Below are 20,741 nucleotides of genomic sequence, written 5' to 3'. Positions count from 1 at the left end.
AACCGGAATCACGGTGAGGTCAATTACTATCTTACGCAGATGTTGTCGGGACATGGGTGTTTTCGAGAGTATCTACACCGCTTTAAGCACGATGACTCTTCGGAGTGCCCGTCCTGCCCAGGAGCTGCTGAAGACGCGGAGCACGTCTTCTTTGTATGTCCTCGTTTCGATCCACAGCGTGAAGAACTGGAGAGGATCCTGAACCAGAAAATGCAACCAGATTCACTAGTAGAAGCAATGTTGTCATCAGAAGCTGCCTGGAACGCTACCAACACGTTTGCAACAGAAGTCCTTAAAGACTTGCGTTCCACCGAAAGAAAAAGAGCATATAGCAGAAGATAGAAGGAAGGTAGTTAACACCTTAGCCACGAGAAGGAAAAGCAGTAGCTAGATCCTCCCTTCACGAAGTAATGCCTGACGGCGGTTTCCATGAGGGATTAGAGGAAAGAAGGAAAAGGGGTTTAGGGTTTAGTGGGTAGGGGCCTTAGTGTCGAGTTAGTATGACGCTGCGTCGAGTTGCCACATATCCAGGCCAACAGCTATGCCTAGAATCCGTAAAAAGGATTCCCCTAAAAAAAAACACACACACACACACACACCTACACACACACACACACACACACACACACACACACACACACACACACACACACACACAGTCGGAGGCCCAAAACAGAGCAGGAGGCTATTATTGTCATCAGTAGTCATATCGGTGCTCACTTACGGAATATCCATTTGGGCCGACGCATTAAAGACGCAAGAATCATGGAGAAAGGCTGGACCAGTATATCAACTGAGTGCCCTACGAGTAGCTAGTACCTTTCGCACTATATCAGAAGAAGCAGTATGCGTCATTGCTGGAACCCTACCTCTTAGAGTTCTAGCACAGGAAAGGCGGACCCTTTACCAACGAAAAAGGTCAACGGCACTGAGCCCTGAAGAACTTAGAATTAAAGAACGGCAGAAGAGCATAGGCCGATAGCAACTACAATGGCATGCTGCAGAGAAGGGTAGGTGGACGCACCGTCTCATACCTCGGATCGACATTTGGCTTAACCGGAATCACGGTGAGGTCAATTACTATCTTACGCAGATGTTGTCGGGACATGGGTGTTTTCGAGAGTATCTACACCGCTTTAAGCACGATGACTCTTCGGACCGCCCGTCCTGCCCAGGAGCTGCTGAAGACGCGGAGCACGTCTTCTTTGTATGTCCTTGTTTCGATCCACAGCGTGAAGAACTGGAGAGGATCCTGAACCAGAGAATGCAACCAGATTCACTAGTAGAAGCAATGTTGTCATCAGAAGCTGCCTGGAACGCTACCAACACGTTTGCAACAGAAGTCCTTAAAGACTTGCGTTCCACCGAAAGAAAAAGAGCAAATAGCAGAAGATAGAAGGAAGGTAGTTAACACCTTGGCCACCAGAAGGAAGAGCAGTAGCTAGATCCTCCCTTCACGAAGTAATGCCTGACGGCGGTTTCCATGAGGGATTAGAGGAAAGAAGGAAAAGGGGTTTAGGGTTTAGTGGGTAGGGGCGTTAGTGTCGAGTTTTAGTATGACGCTGCGTCGAGCCGCCACATATCCAGGCCAAACAGCTATGCCTAGAATCCGTAAAACGGATTCCCCCCCCTTAAAAAACACATGCATACATACATACATACATACCTACAGACATTAATGCGTGACACACTAACAATCTAATAGAGTTAATATTTTTGTATACCCAGTTAATCACTGTTAATTTACTTCCAATCCACTGAATTATATAAAATTTAGAGGATATTTCGAAGACATGTCCCTAAAGCAATAATCAATAAAAAGCATGTTTTGAGGACATGTTCTCAAAGCATCGGATTCATAAGAAGCATATTTTGGAGACATGTCCTCAAAATATCTGTTACAGCGAAAGTATGGATCAAGGACATGTCTCCAAAGTATACATATCTGAAAAACATATTCAAATAGTATAATAACAGTTCATAAAAATATTTTTTTTTTTCGATGCCTAAACTGACCCTGAAGTATCGGTTACGATTTATGCACGATTCAAGGACAATGTCCCCAAATTATACGTTAGAACGAATAATAGTTCGGGACAGACCTCAAACTCTGCGAATGTCCTCAAACTATGCAATAGATCGGAATTATGTCCTCAAACTATACATTATACATATATAAATGCATAGAACATATTTTTCGAGGACATTGTCCCGAAACCATTCAATTTATAGAATGTATAGTCCGAGGACACTGTCCTGAAATTAACCAATGCATCGAACATATTTTTCGAGGACATTGTCCCGAAACTATTCATTTTATCGAACGTATAGTTTGAGGAAAACTCTTTGAAAAATCAACGTATAACAAAAATTTTTCTTTTTCAGCTATAGAAAAATAAGAAACAAAATCAAAAACAAAAAAAAAAAGTAGTGGCTCAAACTATACATTATACATACATATATACATACATACATACATACATACATACATACATACATACATACATACATACATACATACATGCATAATGACACCCTCGCGAGAGTAGTCAGGGAAGCTTCCTAGGACTTTAGAACGTCGAGTTCTGATGAGAATTCCATTTTTGCAAAACAGGGTAAAATCAATAACATCCCGATTTTTTTTTAATTTTCAATTTTCTTTGCGGAAAGTTAAAAATATCTATTCTTGGATAATTTCGAGGAAATTTTACTCTTTCAGTCGTTTTAGCAATTTTTTTTTATATATTGAAGCTTTTTAATAATTTCGCGATTTTCGAAAATTTTTAATTTTCTTAGTGGAAAGTTAAAAATATTTGGAAAGATCAAAAATGCATGTAAGCAATGGAGTGAAAGAGATTAAAAGATTCGATATAGATATACAATTCAAATGCATTGATTGAATCTTTTTTTTTTCAATAATTGCTGGCGCACTCATTCTTAAAAATTTAAGAACTCTATTTTAAATATTTTACAGTCCGATTTTGCAATCTGCATTCAGTCAATAACTTCAGTCCAGTATATATTGTCATATCTGAAAGTGTATACGATCTGAACATATCTCAGTGGTAATTTTACCAAATTGGAAATTTACCGCTAACCTCAAAACACCAACTCTTTGGCCACTAGCTTCAGAGATCGTGAAAATTGGACTTCGACAAGTGGTTACATCATCCAAGTGTACGGTGATACAGTAGCTTGGAGAAGCCACAAACAGTCCTCTCCTGCTACATCAACTTGTCAAGCAGAATATCTTGCCATGAGCGAATCTTGTAAGGAAATAATTTCCCTGGATAAAGCGATTAGAGATATAATAAGTAAAACTATGTATCCAGTCACTATTAGATGTGATAATAAATCAGCCTGTGACTGTACTCAATTGGAGGGAAGTTACAAATTGAAAGATTTTGATGATGACGTTGAGCTTATCAAATCCAATGTGGCTGAAAGAGAAAGAACAGGCAAGAAACCTCAAATGGCTGAAACTCATGGTGATTTTGTTAAATCATGTGTCTTGGCGGGCAAAATAAAGGTCAAATGGATATCCAGTAAAGAAAATATTGCGGATATTATGACTAAACCTTTACCCTCTACATCACATATCAAACTCAGAAATAAAATGATGAATATTTGATGATAAAATTTTAGATGATATAGATGTTAAATATAGATGTCGAATTTAGATGTTAAATATAGATGTTGATTTAAGATGTTAAATTAAGATGTTATATAGAAGATTTAAACTAATAAGTTTAATTATATAATTAATTAATATTTACAGAAGTTAATATTCAATCTTAGCAGAGTGCGCAACGGAGAAAAACAAAGAAGTTCAAGGACCTTGTTCTTAATTGGAACTTCAGATAAAGACTTTACCTTTTTTTATTAATATTTAATATTAGATGTGTTCATGATCGTTAATCGATTTTAGATGTAATTTTTGAAATTATATGTTATTCATTATATTTAAAATATGTATGTGCAAAGGGAGGGAGTGTCAGAAATAGTTTACTTTGCTCATACATAAGGCACCATCTATTAGACATTTACTAGGCCTCTAGAGTAGTCTCTTACATTGTGACATACTCACTCTTGACTATAGCTCTGTACCGATCACACATACATCTAGAAGTTCTGTGTACAAGACATAATAAAGCTGCAACTACATATAGACGTATATATAATCAGTGTTATATTATTACTAGAATAGCAATCCTTCCTATTTTCCACAAATTATTATAAAAGTCCTTCACGATAGGGATTGCGGGGGTGGGTGTTAAAATCTAAAATATTGATTTCCAAACTGTAACTTTTACAGACTCCAAATTTGGTAGGAATCTTCGTGTATGATGTCAAGTTCAGCTAAAAATGAATTTTCTCAAATTCTAACCCCAAAAGGCATTGTGGGGGCGTTAACAATGAACATTTCTCATTTCCAAGCAATAGTTTCTATGGACTCGAGGTTTTATTGGAACCTTTTATTTATAATTTAGAAATTATCTCGAATAAGATCTTACGAAATATCCTACCCCACATCGGAGTGCGGGAGTGATAATTGTCGAAAAACTCATATTCTTTAAATACAGTTCCTACAGATATGAAATTTGATAGAATCTCAAAAGAAACAGAAAATTACCAGGATGGCCTCCAAGGTCAATTGAATAAAATATTTTTTTTTAATAATTATATTTTCTTGCAACGATCGTCTTTTTGGCAGCGGCAAAAAAGTAATTGTAAGGATTCCAAAATTTAACTTAACATGTAGCTATTCAGTCAACGGACTAAGAATTTTACATTCATTTTATATTTGCTGATCACATAACCGATGAATCATTCTTTGTTACTGGATCGCGGGAATGTAACAGATTAAAATGAATGCATTCTGTTAACACCTGAGCTCTGTAAAAGAAATTTGGCTATTTCTTTCAAGAGAATTCGTAAAAAACATGTACAAATAATTTTCTATGAAAAATTAATAATAAGGAGGAAATTTTAATTAATGGCAAAATTCGTCACACTTGAATCTAGGCACATTTCAACTTCACTTATGAGACCTGCAATTACTTTATCTGAAACTTTCTATGCTCATTTCAAATTTTTTTCTTCGTGTCAATTATTATTTATTTTTGGAAGAATGCCACGGGTATGATATAGTGATTGCACATTGAAAGTTACAATGAATATTAACTAGAACAATCACATGGATAAAATGTACAGGCCAATCAGATGGAATTTAGAATCTGTGCATGTTAATTAAATTTCAAGTCTTGATCTAAAAATTTAATTCTATAAAATGCCCAGCGGAGCGGGCGGGTAACAGCTAGTAGGATTATATCCTTTTAGTGCAACAAGTAAATAAATAAAAATAAAAAGAAATCAAAAATACTAGGAACAATTTTAGATTATTAATACAAATATTCGAAGTTGATCTCTGATAATTGAGTAGTGAGTGAATTGGCTTCAGCTAATGTAAAGTAAATTCAGTAAATTGTTTAATTAAATTTTTCTAAAACAAAAATAATTTAAAATCAGAAAATAACTAAATTGAAAAAATAATCACAAAAATTTACGACTTTAAAATCAATTTATAAACTCTCGGAAGCCACAAATATTATGTTTACAGATTATTCAGATCTCTTTCGTCATATTTTTGATAGATTCCTTCAAAATCTGAAGACCTCTTGAAATACATATTTATTGTTGTATTATTAAGACCACGGCAATAAATTAAGATTTAGGAAAATGTTAATTAATTTATAATCGCGGAAAAATTAGTGTGTTAGACTTGGAAATATAAAATAGTATGGATGCGTGTAAGTACTTCTGCCTTGGGATTCATGGAATTTTCTTCTGTTTCCTAGGCAGTCACTTAGAAACCTTTGCATATTTACCCAAGTTGGGAGTGAAAAACGGTTATATCGAGGTCTAGACGGAAAAAAGTAACCTATAGTGAATGATAAATTTAATACCTGAGCAAGAAAGGGCCAAATAAGAAATTTTCGGTCGTTTAACCGATGTATATACATGTCCATTCCAAGTTTTATTATATAGAATTACCGTAATCATTGGATGCTGATTCCCCAATACACATTTTGTGAATCTATTATTATGAAGGTCCTTCTCTTGCAATGGATTCGATGACGTACGAGGGTCCCTTATAAACAGTGAGTTGATAATACTGTGATTGGTTTTCATAATTGTATGTTGCTTTCGGTGAGGAGAATTTGTAGTCTGCACTCCAATATCTAAAACGTTGTTTAATGTTATTACTTTTCTCTTAGTTTACTAAATAACTATGATTAGACATCTAGTTTAGGATTCTCGTAGTGTACTTTTTTTTATCTTCTTAGTGGAAGGCCTATTAAAAATCTCTCTTTTTATAGAAGAATCCCATGTTTCGTTATCTTCGTCAGATGCAGAAGAATCCGAGCTGAAAGTAATATGATAAAAATGAACTCGTATTAAATTTGTTATTTACATAAACACTAGGGTGTCTATTATTTCCCAAATTGGTTTTTGACTCTGCAATGCCCCTAAAATTTTTAGTGAATGGCCTAAAAAAAATTAGTCAACCCACATAAGCCCTTAATATTGATAATAACTTGTGCCACAATGACGATTCATTTTTTATTTAATTGATATGGGGTTTTGGTAATTTTTGCGATCAATTTTTTCTTTGCAAAGCCAGTTGATACATTGCTGCGGCATCAAATTATTTTTGTGGAAAATTGAACGCTCTACAAAAACTATTTCCTAACATTTTTCGAAACAATCACTTGCGTCAAAGTTATTCAAGGTCAAAGTTGAACTAGAAATAAATGTTTATTTTTTCTTGTTTTGAACAAAAAATTATCATTATATATACATCAAAATTTATTGCTCATAGCCAAAAATATCTGATTCCAGCTATTTTATTGGATCTGTCAAATTATTGAAAAGAGGAGAGTCGATCATTATCAAAAAGAAATTCCGATAAATTAAAAATTTCGGATTCACCATTACTTTTATTAAAAAACAAAATTAGTGGCTACGCATGCACATGGAAAAGAAATGTCGTTCCATGTGATTTTAATTTAATTGTTATTTACGATAAGTGACAATTAACTTATGAACTGAAGAAAAAATATATTTTTAATTGATAAAACGATAGATACTATAAGTGATAAAAAAATTAGCTACAAACAAAGAAGCCTTGCAGCTATTATTCCATTACACAAGGGATTTAAAACAATCAATAGGAGACAGCTGTCCAATTGTTATATCAGAAAATGAAAAAATTTGGGATATAGCAGAAATCCAAATTCACGATAATCCACGATGTGTCAAAAAATTAAATAAGCTTTATACAGACTTCCGACAGGTGAAAAAAACTGCTAACAGGAAAAATAAAACAAAAAAGCAAGATTTATGCAGTATTTTTGACAAATTATGCGATATTGCTCATAGTAAGATTTTCGATATGATAGATAATGAGACACAACAGTTTTTGATTTATCAGTGAACTCGAACGGTTTTACATATGAATTGCGTCGCAAAACATATTGAATTGTTGCCGAAATCTGGTAATATTAAAAAATAATGCATAAGTACAAGTAAATATCTTATTAAAATTTATTAATACTGAATTATATAATTACAGAAATACTCATTACATCCACTGAGAATAAGGTAAAAATCGACGAATCCCCCAAAAATGTGCCTTTGACTCAATCACTTGCAGCAATAGATCACGTTATGACGAATCCAAAACAAATGTCTGGTAATATTAAAAGCTTCTATTTTAGAAAATTTTCGTAATATTATTAGTTTTTAATAGTTCCGTTCTTCACTAGATACCGATACGCCAAAGACTTCAAAATCCGTTAGTGAAATAAAATCTGGTGAAGAAACTAATAGTCACTCGCAATCACCTACTATATCTGAATTCCAAGCCACGGGGCAAAATTATGAATCAAAACACCTTAAAGACACTATTAACATTCTCACAGAAGATGTAGTTGCGGTGTTTGACAGCTGTAATATTTCTTACAGACAATCAGTTCGTCTTACGTCAGCTATATCACAAGCTATAGGAGTTGACCTACTTGATTTTGTTTTAAATAAGTCTTCTTTCAATGAGATACGATGTAATTTACGAAAAAAAAATGGCTGAAAGAATTAAACTACTGTTTGATGAAATTGAAGTTGCAGCCGTAGTTATAAACTGAGACGGTAAACTAATTCCAAATGGTATGACTTGTGAATGTATTGAAAGATTATCTGAAAAGATAAAATTTTTAACATTATTCAAGAGTGGGATTTAAACCATTTCGTTGAAGCACTTTGGTGTGATACTACTGCTTCTCACCTCAGTTGGAAAAACGGAGCTGCAGTAATTTTGGAACGCAAACTTGGGAGAGATTTGTTATACCTCCCCTGTAGACACTACATACATGAATTAGTATTATCCTGCGTTTACTCTACGAAAATTCCACTCACAATCGAACCAAATGTACCATTCTTTAAATAATTTCAAAAAGAATGGAGTTCTATTAAAACGATGAAATTTGAGTCTGTACAGAAAAAAAAAATTCAAGAAGAAATTATGAGATCAAATGCCGGAAGTGACTGCAAAAATTAATGAGTTTTTGAACACTCTTTTACCACGGGATGACTACCGGAAACTTTTGGAGTTGAGAAAAATCTTTTGAGGTATAATAGATTCAGAAAATACAAAATTTTATAAGCCTGGAGCATTCCATAATGCTCGATGGATGGCTAAAGCAATTTTTGTTTAAAAATTTATATTTTCCGGAACTGTTTCAAATTAACTAAAGGAGACGAAAAGAGTTTACAAGAAATTTGTTTATTCATTGTATTTATGTACGTTCCATTTTGGTATACGGCACTATTAGCTGCAACTGCTCCGAAACAAGGTCTTGAATTTCTCAAAGTACTTTATGATTATCACTCATAATTATCGTTTGATAAAAAATTATCCAAAGCAGTTTTAGCGAAATTCAGAATTCATTTCACTGTGAATCCAAGTGCTTTAAAAGTGACCAATGGAGACTACAAATGGGTATTAAAAATAGGGAATTAAAATACGTGGAAGTGTATTAAAAGTGACTACAATGCTTCAAAATAGGAACAAAACGCTTTATGTGTGTTTTGTTAAAACACTTCGATTAACAGTGTTGTGGTATTTAACCCGTCAGCACTCACGTGAACTTTTCGGTAATCTTTACTCTCGTGATGAGAGATTTGCTCACGTTTAATCTGCATGCGGCCGGGCAGCTATACACTTACGAAGATATAGGAACTGGCCCGAACATTACCAAAAGTAAATTTTTTAACTTCCCGCTAAGAAAATCGAAGATTTTCAAAAATCGGGAAGTTATTGTTTTCACCCTGTTTTGCAAAAATCGAGTTTTCATCAAATCTCGACGTTTTAAGGTCATAGGAAGCTTCCCTGACTACCCCTGCGATGTCGTCACTATGTCTGTATGTACGTATGTATGTATGTATGTATGTTTTTTTTTTTTTTTTTTTTTTATAGAGGAGGTCAAATACATTTACGTATACCAGGACGAGATGTTTGTCCTGGGTATTTCGGACTCGGAAGTCAATATTATTGACAACAATACCGACTTAACATCCTCCTCTCTCTTTCCCCATAGATGTTACGGGGGAAACTGCATCGGGACAGCGTTAGCATTACTTCAAACCAGTCCGTGTTGCGTCTCACGACGGTTGCTCCTAGTTACTAGTCTCATTCTGCGATTTTTTCCTTCAAAAGACGCTGCGCATAGACTGCGACAGCTGACCAGTTATCTTTTTTTCTGATCATGCAGGTTACTAAGCTCTCAGGGGAGAGAATGGTGCTAATAGTTTCATCAGTACTGCTTTTGTAGTTTTTACACTGGTCACACTCAAAGAACGTGTGCTCGACGTTGTCAATTTTGTCTGAGCAGTATTTGCACGTTGGTGTAATGTGCAGTCCCATCTTAAAAAGATAGGCATTGAACTGCCCATGTCCCGTCGATAGCTGAGTCAAGAAAAAGTCCGTTTCTCCGTATTCCCGAGAAAGCCAGACGTTGATGTTTGGGATCAGGCGTGCCGTCCATCTGCCCGTCTCTCCCGATTTCCATCGGCGGTCCTGCCACTCTTGTTGCGTTTCCGTCTTTATCTTCGTTCTTGCGTCCTTCATGTTTTCGTCACTGTTTTTAGCGTCATAGAGTTTCGCTCTCTCAAACGCGAGTAGGTCAATGGGTGTGGCTCCCGCAATGACCAATATAGCCACTTCGAAAACCGTTTGATAGGCGCAGGCAACCCTGAGAGCGCCTCGCCGCTGCACTGCCACTATTTTTTGTCGGTAGGTCTTCTGTTTCAATATGTCTGCCCATATTTCTGCTCCATAAAGCAGTACCGAGTGGACTACTTCTAGAAGAACTCTTCTCTTTTTGGTTCTTGGTCCCATAGTGTTGGTCATGATTCTTGCTAGGCTAGACACCGTCTTGCTGGCTTTCTTGCATGCACTGTCAAGGTGTTCGCGGAAAGATAGTTTCTCGTCTATCATTACCCCTAGATAGCGCAGGGCCCTTGTTGACGTCAGTGTTGTTCCTTCCATGTCCTCAGCGAATGATTTTGGGAACCATTTTTTACGTGTCAGAACAACCATCTCGGTTTTATAGTGTGTGTGTGTGTGTGTGTGTGTGTGTGTGTGTGTGTGTGTGTGTGTGTGTGTGCGTGTGTGTGTGTGCGTGTATGTGTGTGTGTGTGTTTTTTTTTTTTTTTTTTGAAGTGAAACTTCTTTATCGGGGTTGGAAAAAAATTTAGTGTAACATTTTTTCGTTACGCGTCACATTTTTCCGTTACGCGCCATCTTTTTCTTACCCCTACCACGCGTGATTTGAAGTATACTTTCTCCAGCGGAGTAGGGATTGGTAAATGTCTCCAATGTATTTTGCGGCCCGTTTTGATTAGTTACATTTTTGAAATCCAGGTGGCGATTGCATCGACTTCCATAAGAGCCCATGACTCGCTTTGAGTAGTGATGACTTTGACCACTAGGTGGTGTCGTGCAATTGCCATTTACCAATAGCATATCGTTTTAACGGACTTACTCCTACCACTATACTTGACCGTTTTTCTATTGCACGCTCATTTATTCCCAACGCTCTATAGTGACGTGATAAATATATATATATATATATATGTTATATTGAAATGATCAGCAAAATCAAAGGGTTTATTTTAATTCTAATTCCAGTGAATTTCTAAAAAAAGTAAGTAATTACATCTCTTTTTCTAATACTTGGGTGTAATTATGGTATTTATTTTTCCACGTTATTTAAAATTAACCTCAGTTTTTGATTGTATTTTTCAATACACTAACACGTGGGTGTAATTATGGTATCAATTTTTTCTAATACTTGAATGTTGATTGTGGTATTTATTTTTCTAAAATATTTAAAGTCAACCTCAGTTTTTGATTGCATTTTTCAAAACACCAACACGTGGGCGTGATCATGTAATTTATTTTTCAAGTTTTCAAGTTATTTAAGCTTAACCTTTGTCATATATATAAATACATATATATATATATATATATATATATATATATATATATATATATATTGTGACATGAGAAAATTTTCTAAAATTTGAAATTCCGAGTTTAACAATTATTAGGTTGGCTAAGCTGAGGAAAAGCAGAGATTCGACGCGCCTGTGTCGCCCCAAGCAGCCTCCCGATCAGAATGACAAGCTCGAGGTAAATTTAGTAAAAGAAAACGCGCCGAATTTAAATTAAAAATTCAAATAAAAAGAATACCGGAATGAGTGTGAACTATTGTTGAATGCATGAGTGAGTGAGACTAGACTATAGCGATCAGACGACCCGCGAATTTCTACGAGCCATCGACGATCAACGTGACATCTGGCCGCGAGGATAGAACGACGAGAAAATTTGAACGGACCAATGACGACGGAGAGCGACCAACAACAAGTATGCGAGGCGCCATCTGAACACGAGGCTGATCACTAATCGAAGTATCGACCAATCATCGATCGCAACGGATTACTGGACGCATCCCGGAATACAACGGCTGGCTAGAAGAAGCTGTGAGCTGATTGGAGGCGAGTTTTTGGAACGAACCGAAAAGAAACAGAGCATGGGTTGCCGAGGAGGCAGCCATATTAACAAGGAATTCTGATCTGGACGCCGTGACTGTGGCATCGTGCAGTTCTCTTTTTGATTATTTTTGCTGTTTAATTTTTTTTTAAAATTTGTCGCTGACGTGAGTACAATTGTGTACATTATTGTGAAATATTTTGCCGAATTGTTTTGGACACTACGACCCCGGACACGCCATCGCCGAGATACCGACGCTCTTCCGTCAGTTTTGCCGCCAACTTCGCCTACTTAGCCCGCATCGCCCGGGACGTCTACGGTAGCTGCAGGGTAAGTCTGGTCGCTGTCTTTATTAGCCCCAGGGTGTCATCACCGCGAATTTCGTCGTGTTAAAATAATTTGTTTATAATTCGAGTTGCACGAAATTAAATAAATTCCGTGCGGTATTTTTGAAGCTTAGTGACGACACTCTGCGGCACGGTACCGTTGAGTCACGTGTTTGTGTGTGTGGAATTTTTGGTCGGGATTATAAGTACTGTTTACCTACCTCGAGCTTCAAATACCCGACAAAGCGGCTTAGTAAATTGCTTTGTAAAATAAGTTGACGAATTCGAATACTTCGCATAATTTGTTTTTTTTCTTGTCATTGTTGAACCATTTGACGATTTGAATTATTTTGGATAATTTTGAGATCTTTATAAGGTTTTTGCGATTGAAATTATTAGTTGAATTTTGCGATTGAAATTATTATATTTTTTTTTAATAAAAAAAAAAAAAAGAGAAGACTTCGTAAATAAATTTTGCTGTTGCGATTTTTGATAAAGATTTGCGATTGAGATTTTGTTATTAAATTTGGCAATTGAAATTTTTGATAAAATTTTGCGATTGAAATTTTTAATAAAATTTTGCAATTGGAATAATTATTTCCTTTTTTTAATTTTTGGAATAAATTTTGCGAGTTGAATTAATTATTTGTTTTAAAAATTTTTTTGAATAAATTTGGCGAGTTGAATTAATATTTGTTTTGAAAATCTTGGAATAAATTTTGCGAGTTGAATTAATTATTTGTTTTGAAAATTTTGGAATAAATTTTGCGAGTTGAAATAATTATTTGTTTTAAAAAATTTTTGAATAAATTTGGCGAGTTGAATTAATTATTTGTTTTAAAAATTTTTTGAATAAATTTGGCGAGTTGAATTAATTATTTGTTTGAAAATTTTGAATAAATTCGGCGAGTTGAATTAATTAATATTTCTTTTTTATTTTTTTTGAAAGAAAAGACTTTGTAATATTTTTGGTTACTCGAATATTTTTTTTGTGTAAATTGTTTTATTTTGAAATGTTGAATCATTGCGTTAGTACTAGTTTTGCGTTAGAATTATTTTTGCGTTAAAATAATTTTTGTTATTAATGCGACATTGCCGACAGAATATATTTGTTGTTGAATAAACCGTTGTTGGATTAGAATTGCACGCCTCAATTATTTTTTTTAATTGTTGTTGCTCTGATTAACCGATCCTATCGTCCAATTTCGATTTCTTTGTCCGTCGATTGCCGTTATTCGATTTTGAATCTCTTCAACACCGACCCGCCGCCCAACGAAGATCAACAGCGAGATCGACCCGTGGAACATTGAGTTCCGGGCGCCCAACCAAATCTACGAACCAGGTAGGCCAATTATTTTGTTGACCTGATCCGGTCCTGTCGACGCCAGTGCCGGAAAAAGCATCACAATATATATATATATATATATATATATATATATATATATATATATATATATATATATATATTATAACGTTAAATCTGGAGATTTAAGGGGGTTGGTGGGTGGTCTCTTTGAACTAAACTACAAACGATATCTTTAATAGGAAACCTAGAGATTTAACCCCAAACGTTATACTTCCGACTCTCATACTCCCGCGAACTGCCTCATCTATAACCGTAAGGACGCCAGATAATTTTATTTGCGAGAAATTACCAAAACTCAAAGAACTGTAACAATAAGGCTGGGAGCTGCAGCAGAGAAAGCGGGTATACTCAGTGTCGCTCAGTGTGTGGATTGTGGAGAGAGGGGGTGATCCGGTTGCACGTTGGGGAAACGTGTGTAAATCAAGACGCTGATGTTCCGGATTTATAGCTGATTTATTAACAAAGTCCCAAAAAAAACTTAACAAAACTTTAACTATAATGGTTACAACAAAACAGATACAGGAACTTAATTACCGGAAACTCGAATAAATATAACCGTTACAGAACTCAATATAACTTTTAGCTAGAAATACAAAAATTAAATAATTCTAATTACATTTGATTCTTACTGGAGCGATAACCCCATTAAAGTATAAATATCTAAAATGACCTGGGGCTTCAAAACATACCCTTCACAAAATCCTTAACTCTCTTAACCGTACAAAATAAAAACTCATAAAATATACCTTAAACTAAGCATCCTTCTTACTTTACTCAAAGAAAAAGAATAAATTTAAAACGTACCGCAACAAACGTTTTACAAGAGGACTATTCCCCAGAATACGAAATTTACTCGACAGAAATAACATAAATTAAATAATACCTTCTTTCTTTTTCCCGAGCCAGGATCGTCCATGGTGGCTACCTCTCCTGGAGCCGGTATAAGTAGGGAATCATAAAAGGATTTTACGAGAGGTTCTAACCCTCAAAATTAATATTGACCAAAGGCTTCCACAGGCACAATGGTCCAATCACACCTGTGGCCTGCCAAAATTAACGTGGACCAGCGGTACTCTCGGCGAGGTTGGTCAAGTCTCGTCAGAAATACCAAAACCACCACAAGGGCAAAATTACTAAAACCGATTCCTACTTACACCTGACTCCTCCCATGTTGGAGCGCCAGCATTACAGCTGGACTTCCGTAGTCCACCAGGAGTCTCAAAAGGGCTAGTTACCTAGCATCCACGAGGCCGGGTGACTTATTGTCCCGCTCCACGGCAGCGTAGACTCGTCAACAAGCTCGAGACGCCAACTAATAACTTTACTCTTTACTTTACCTTACTCACACAAAACTCAATCACTTTCCTCATTATTACTCTTAAATCTGTAGCTATAACCCAAACGACTCGAAGCTAATTAAATAATTAATTAAATAAACAAAAGAAGAGAGAATCTGTAGCATAATCGTCTCTGGAGACGAATAAAAATTTATCGGGAACGCGTCCATCCTGGACGAAGACTGAATAATTTTTCTGTAGCGTCTAACCTGGACAACGGTTGAAGACCGACTATCTGAAACACGTCCGTCTCGGACGGCGGTCGAACTCGAACTCTCCTGATCGATGATCACTCCTCTATCTTACTGTAACTAATTCGCGAACTAATTCCCCAAATCCTGTATTACCGCGAGGCTTGATATCGCGGCCTCCTACTTTACCTAACCCTGTAACTAACTATCCACAATTACCATAAATCAATAAAAAAAAATTTTAAATCGTTCTATTTACAGTATCTTGGGTTATTGCTGTACAATATTTTTGAGCTTTTGAGCTAGTGCTCGATGTGACGCTCAGTTGTCACAGACCCCATGTGAAAAATAACGTCACAATATATATATATATATATATATTTATATATATTTTTTGTAAATTGATAAATTAATTTTTTTTAGATTCAACGATAAAAATATCGCCAAATCCTGAGGAATCTTCAAATGCAGTTACTGTTCAAGTTGATGTCCATCATCGGCATTGTTCACAATTCAGTGCATCAGTTGCTACCACAAACCATGTCTGTGAATGAAACTCAAGCAACGAGTGATGTTTCTTCAATCCACCCTGGTTATCCAAAAACAGCTGCAGAGCGAATACGAGAGTATAGAGCTCGGAAAAAAAAAGAAACTCTAACGGTGAATCATCAAAAACAGAAAAGATCAGCCGCAGAGCGTGTTAAAGAGTGTAGAATCCGAAAAAAATCGAAGATCTCGGAACACATTAGCCAAAGTCAGAACTTGGTTGAGTCAACGTTAATTCAACAATTAGAGCATGAAACTAATTATGTAGCATACATGGATTTTCATCGGCATAAACTGGCTCATGATGAATTTCAAAAGAATTTTGTTCGAAATTCATTTGGTCATATGTGCTCAGTTTGTGAAAGACTATGGTTTAAAGATGACTTACGATCTTTATCCCTTCAACATTGCTTAATCTTGAAAACAATAGTTCCTCATCTTAACATAAAGGACGTTGCTGTATGTAATACCTGTGTGACATCTTTAAATAATAATAGTATTCCTGTGATGGCATCTTATAATGGATTTAAATTTCCGAAGAAACCCGATTATTTACCGCCATTAGACTTAATATCTGAACGATTGATTTCTCCACGTATCCCATTCATGCAGATTAGGAGATTAAGACACGTTAACGGTCAGTACGGTAATTATGGACAAATAATTAATGTTCCTGTGTCTATAGATTCAATGGTTCGTACTCTCCCTAAAAGTTTATCTGATGATCACTGCATCAATGTGCACATTAAACGCAAGAAAATCCATAAATCCAGTTATTTGCATGGTATAATAAACAAAGGTACAATAAAAATTTGGCTCCAATTTTTATTAAAGTCGCCATTATATACTATGTATGATATTAAGGTTGACGAATCCTTTTTTGAAAACAATGACATCGATGCTGTGCCTCAAGATGAAATAAGTGAACACATACCAATCGAAGAAAGTTTGGTATTTCAGCAGCAAACATTGATGTGGAATGAAGAAAAATATTTAAGATTAGCCCCAGGAGAAAAAAATCTTCCACATAGTTTACTTTTTAACGAACACGCGGAGGAATTATCTTTTCCTGCAATATACTTGGGCTAATTTCGTAGGTTTCGTGACGGAGTACGAGTAACTCCGTATGCAATGGCTACAAGTGAACTTAGACGCTCCGACCGTCGAGCTGTTACTCCATATCATGTATTATACATGGCAATGAAAATAATGAGACTTCGAGTTCGTGATTCCCTAACAGTTGCCTTTAAGCATATAGGGAAAGACACAAAAATCACACGTGAACAAATTGAAAATGAAGATTATGTCAATAATTGCATTGAAACTAATTTTGCATTTCTGAAATCAATTCCCAATTCATTATGGTACTGGGCTGATAAAAAAAAAAATTTATTTGCAATGATTAGACAGTTAGGTAAACCAACAATATTTCTCACTATTAGTGCAAATGAAATTGGATGGACTGATTTAATTCAATTATTATATAAGTTAAAAAATAATGGAGCTGAATTGTCAAAAAAAGATGCTGAAGAATTACACTATCTTGAAAAAGTTACTCTGATTAATGAAGATTCTGTAACGTGCGCAATCTATTTTAATAAGCTGGTCAATGTACTCTTGAATATTTTACAGTCTCCTAAGAAGAGTCCATTTGGAAAATACAATGTGATGCATTATTTCAAAAGAATTGAATTTCAGCATCGAGGTAGCCCGCATGCCCATACATTACTGTGGCTAGCAAATGCACCGAATGATGCTTTAGGTGAAAATAAAATGGATGCAATTTCACTGATCAATCATCTTATCTCCAATTCATCGAAAGAAGCATCAGGGCAAATAAAATTACAAACACACAAGTACTCATTCACCTGTTACAAACGAATATCGGCTCATAGACCTCAACAATGTCGTTTTGAAGCACCATTCATGCCTTCTCGTTATACAGAAATATTATTACCTATGCAACAAGATGAAATCGGTTTTAATCACTATATGCAATCTTACAGAAATATTCGAATTAATATCGAAAATAATGATTATGAGGATTTGGATAGTTTTTACCAGCAAAATAATATTTCTTCAGATGATGAATATCGCAATATACTTCGAGCAGGAATCAAGAGACCAAGAGTTTTTATAAAACGCGAGCCTAGTGAGAAATGGCATAATCCATTTAATCCGTTTATTTTGAACCTGGTTAAATCTAATATGGATATTCAGTTCATAACGGAAGAATATTCGTGTGCCCAGTACGTAGCTGAGTATGTTAATAAAACAAATCGCGGAATAAGTAATTTACAACGTGAAATCATTAAATGTATGGATGAACACCCGGAGTTTGATGTTGTGGAAATTACAAGAAAATTGGGAGTTGAAATGCTGAATAGTGTTGAAATACCAAATCAAGAAGCTGCCTGGTACCTTCTAAGAGAACCGATGTCAAAAAGCTCTTCTGTTATAGTTTATATTCCAACGATGTGGCCAGAGGAGCGGCAAAAACTCAAGAAAACTACTAAAGAGCTAGATGAAATGGGAATTGATGATGATTCTACTGATATTTGGAAAGAGAACTGGTTTACAAAATATCAAAAAAGGCCTGAAGAATTAAGTGGTGTTACGCTTGCCCAGTTTGTTGCTTATTATAATGTTCACAGCGATGGAAAAGTTACAAAACGGCAAAAATCTAGAATAATTCGTTATCGAAGTTATGACATGTCACAAAATTTGTCAGATTACAAACGGGAAATGGTAACTTTACAGATTCCGTTTAAGAGTGAAGATGAAGAAATCTTAGCTGAAATGAAGTTTATTGCAATTTATAACACTAATGAAAATTTGATTTTACAACGCAGACAAGAGTTTGAATCTAACTTGGACATTCTAAAAACTATAGAGATTTGTCGTAATTTGTGTCGCGAAGACGGAATTGATGATAATGATGAACCGGAAGAAAATATTATTGCTGAGCAAAATCCATTTCAGCATTTGTATGATAATCCAGATGCCATTGTTAATGATGATATTCGTTTAGCAACGTTACATAAATTGGGGATTATTGCAAAAAGAAGAGAAAATTTAATGGCCAACGAAGATTTTTATAATTTGATGAGATTGGATAATGAAAAACAAAAAAGTTTATTGCTTCATGTTATCTATCATCTTTTATCATCAGATAATGTTCATTTTCAAATATTTTTTACAGGCCCCGCTGGATGCGGTAAAACATTCGTAATTAAACTTTTAATGGAAATTTATAATCGTTACACTGATAATGACGGATATTGTAATGCATATATAACTTGTGCTTTAACGGGTAAAGCTGCAGTGGCGATTGCAGGAACAACTGTACATACAGCTTTAAAAATATCATTATCAAGGTTACTTCCTTTAAGTAACGAAACTGCGCAGCAATATAGAACATTGTTTAAATATGTTAAAGTTATTATTATTGATGAGATAAGCATGATCAGCGCTTAATTATTGATAAAAATTGATTCGAGATTAAAACAAATTACTAATAACTTTCAATCGAACTTTGGTGGATTAGATATTATTTTTATCGGAGACTTACGTCAATTACCTCCCGTTCGTGCTACTCCTATCTACAAGCAACCTAAGCAGACTATTGTTGGACCAATATTATGGCGAAATCTGAAATTTTATGAACTAGACCAAGTTATGCGTCAAGCAAATCAACAGTTCTCGTTAATACTTACAAAAATCGGGAACGGTGAACGTCTTAATGAAAGTGAAATATTTATCATTGAATCTCGTTTTTATTCCGTAGAAGAAGCTGCAACTAAGTGTCCACAAGGTATCCGATTATTTAATACAAATTACGCAGTCACTGAGTATAGATAGAGTATAGATCATCGACTACTTCTAAAGAAACTTAAAAAACTGAATCTGTCAGCTGGTGTTTTAAATTGGTTTCGATCATACCTGAGTGGAAGGAGACAAGCAGTTAAAATAGACGATGCTCGATCATCGTGGAATAACGTGAAGTGTGGTGTCCCACAAGGTAGCGTTCTAGGCCCATTGCTTTACGCAATATTTGTTACTGAGCTTGGTGAACTCATTGATTGTAAACACCTCTTCTATGCAGATGATTTGGTGATTTACTGTTCCTGCAAATTAAATCGAATAGAACGAGTGATTGAGAAGATAAATGCTACAATTTTGATGATCGAGGCTTGGTGTCGTAACAACATGCTTAGGCTTAATGCTACTAAGACGAAGGCTATCATCTTTGGTAGCCCACAACATGCGAATAATAGTATGTGTGTTAATGCTCCAAGGATAATAGTGAATAGTATGGTGGTTGAATACGTTGAGTGTGTCAGGTATCTTGGACTAGTGTTGGACAATACGTTGTCATGGCATGGCCAAATGGTGTCTGTTAGCCAGCAGGCTATGAGTTGCCTTGCACGGTTAAAAATGAATAGTAAGGTGTTGAACACTACAATGCGTAGGAGACTAGTTACTGCATTGATCTTGCCAATATTTGATTACTGTTGTGCTGTTCTGACAAACATATCTGGTAACCTTCAACAGAGGCTACAGAGAAAGTTTAATGCCTGCATAAGATTCATTTATGGTGTTCCGCGATTTGATCACATTACTCCTTACAGACGGCAGCTTGGATGGTTGACACTGCATAGTAGACACGAATTTTTGATAACTTGTATGATTTATAAGATGTTGCATTTGCAACATTATAATTTGTTGTGTGACGGTTTTCGTATTTTGCTCTCAGTTAGAAATCGTGCAGAGCGTAGAAATGATGTGTTTCATCAACCAAGTTGCCGTACAGTGACTTTTGAGCGTTCATTTCTGTTAACAGCCATAAAGACATGGAATCGG

The 20,741-nt window shown here is 35.5% G+C and overlaps 1 protein-coding gene across 2 annotated transcripts in view; it reads right to left on the bottom strand.

The window, feature by feature from the left end:
- The window catches only part of LOC123268101 (neither inactivation nor afterpotential protein C-like), a 599,151-nt gene that overhangs the window by 252,008 nt on the left and 326,402 nt on the right, over window positions 1–20,741 (bottom strand). For both annotated transcript variants that reach the window (XM_044732982.1, XM_044732983.1), the window contains 2 exons: window positions 6,330–6,427; window positions 6,055–6,242 (listed from right to left, as the gene is read on the bottom strand). In XM_044732982.1, coding sequence (XP_044588917.1) covers window positions 6,055–6,242; window positions 6,330–6,427 — 286 coding nt within the window. The remainder of the gene's footprint in view (window positions 1–6,054; window positions 6,243–6,329; window positions 6,428–20,741) is intronic.

Source organism: Cotesia glomerata, linkage group LG6 (assembly GCF_020080835.1).
Source record: "Cotesia glomerata isolate CgM1 linkage group LG6, MPM_Cglom_v2.3, whole genome shotgun sequence".
Lineage (NCBI taxonomy): Eukaryota > Metazoa > Arthropoda > Insecta > Hymenoptera > Braconidae > Cotesia > Cotesia glomerata.
Note: the sequence above shows the minus strand (reverse complement) of the source record. Positions and strands in the feature narration are given on the sequence as shown.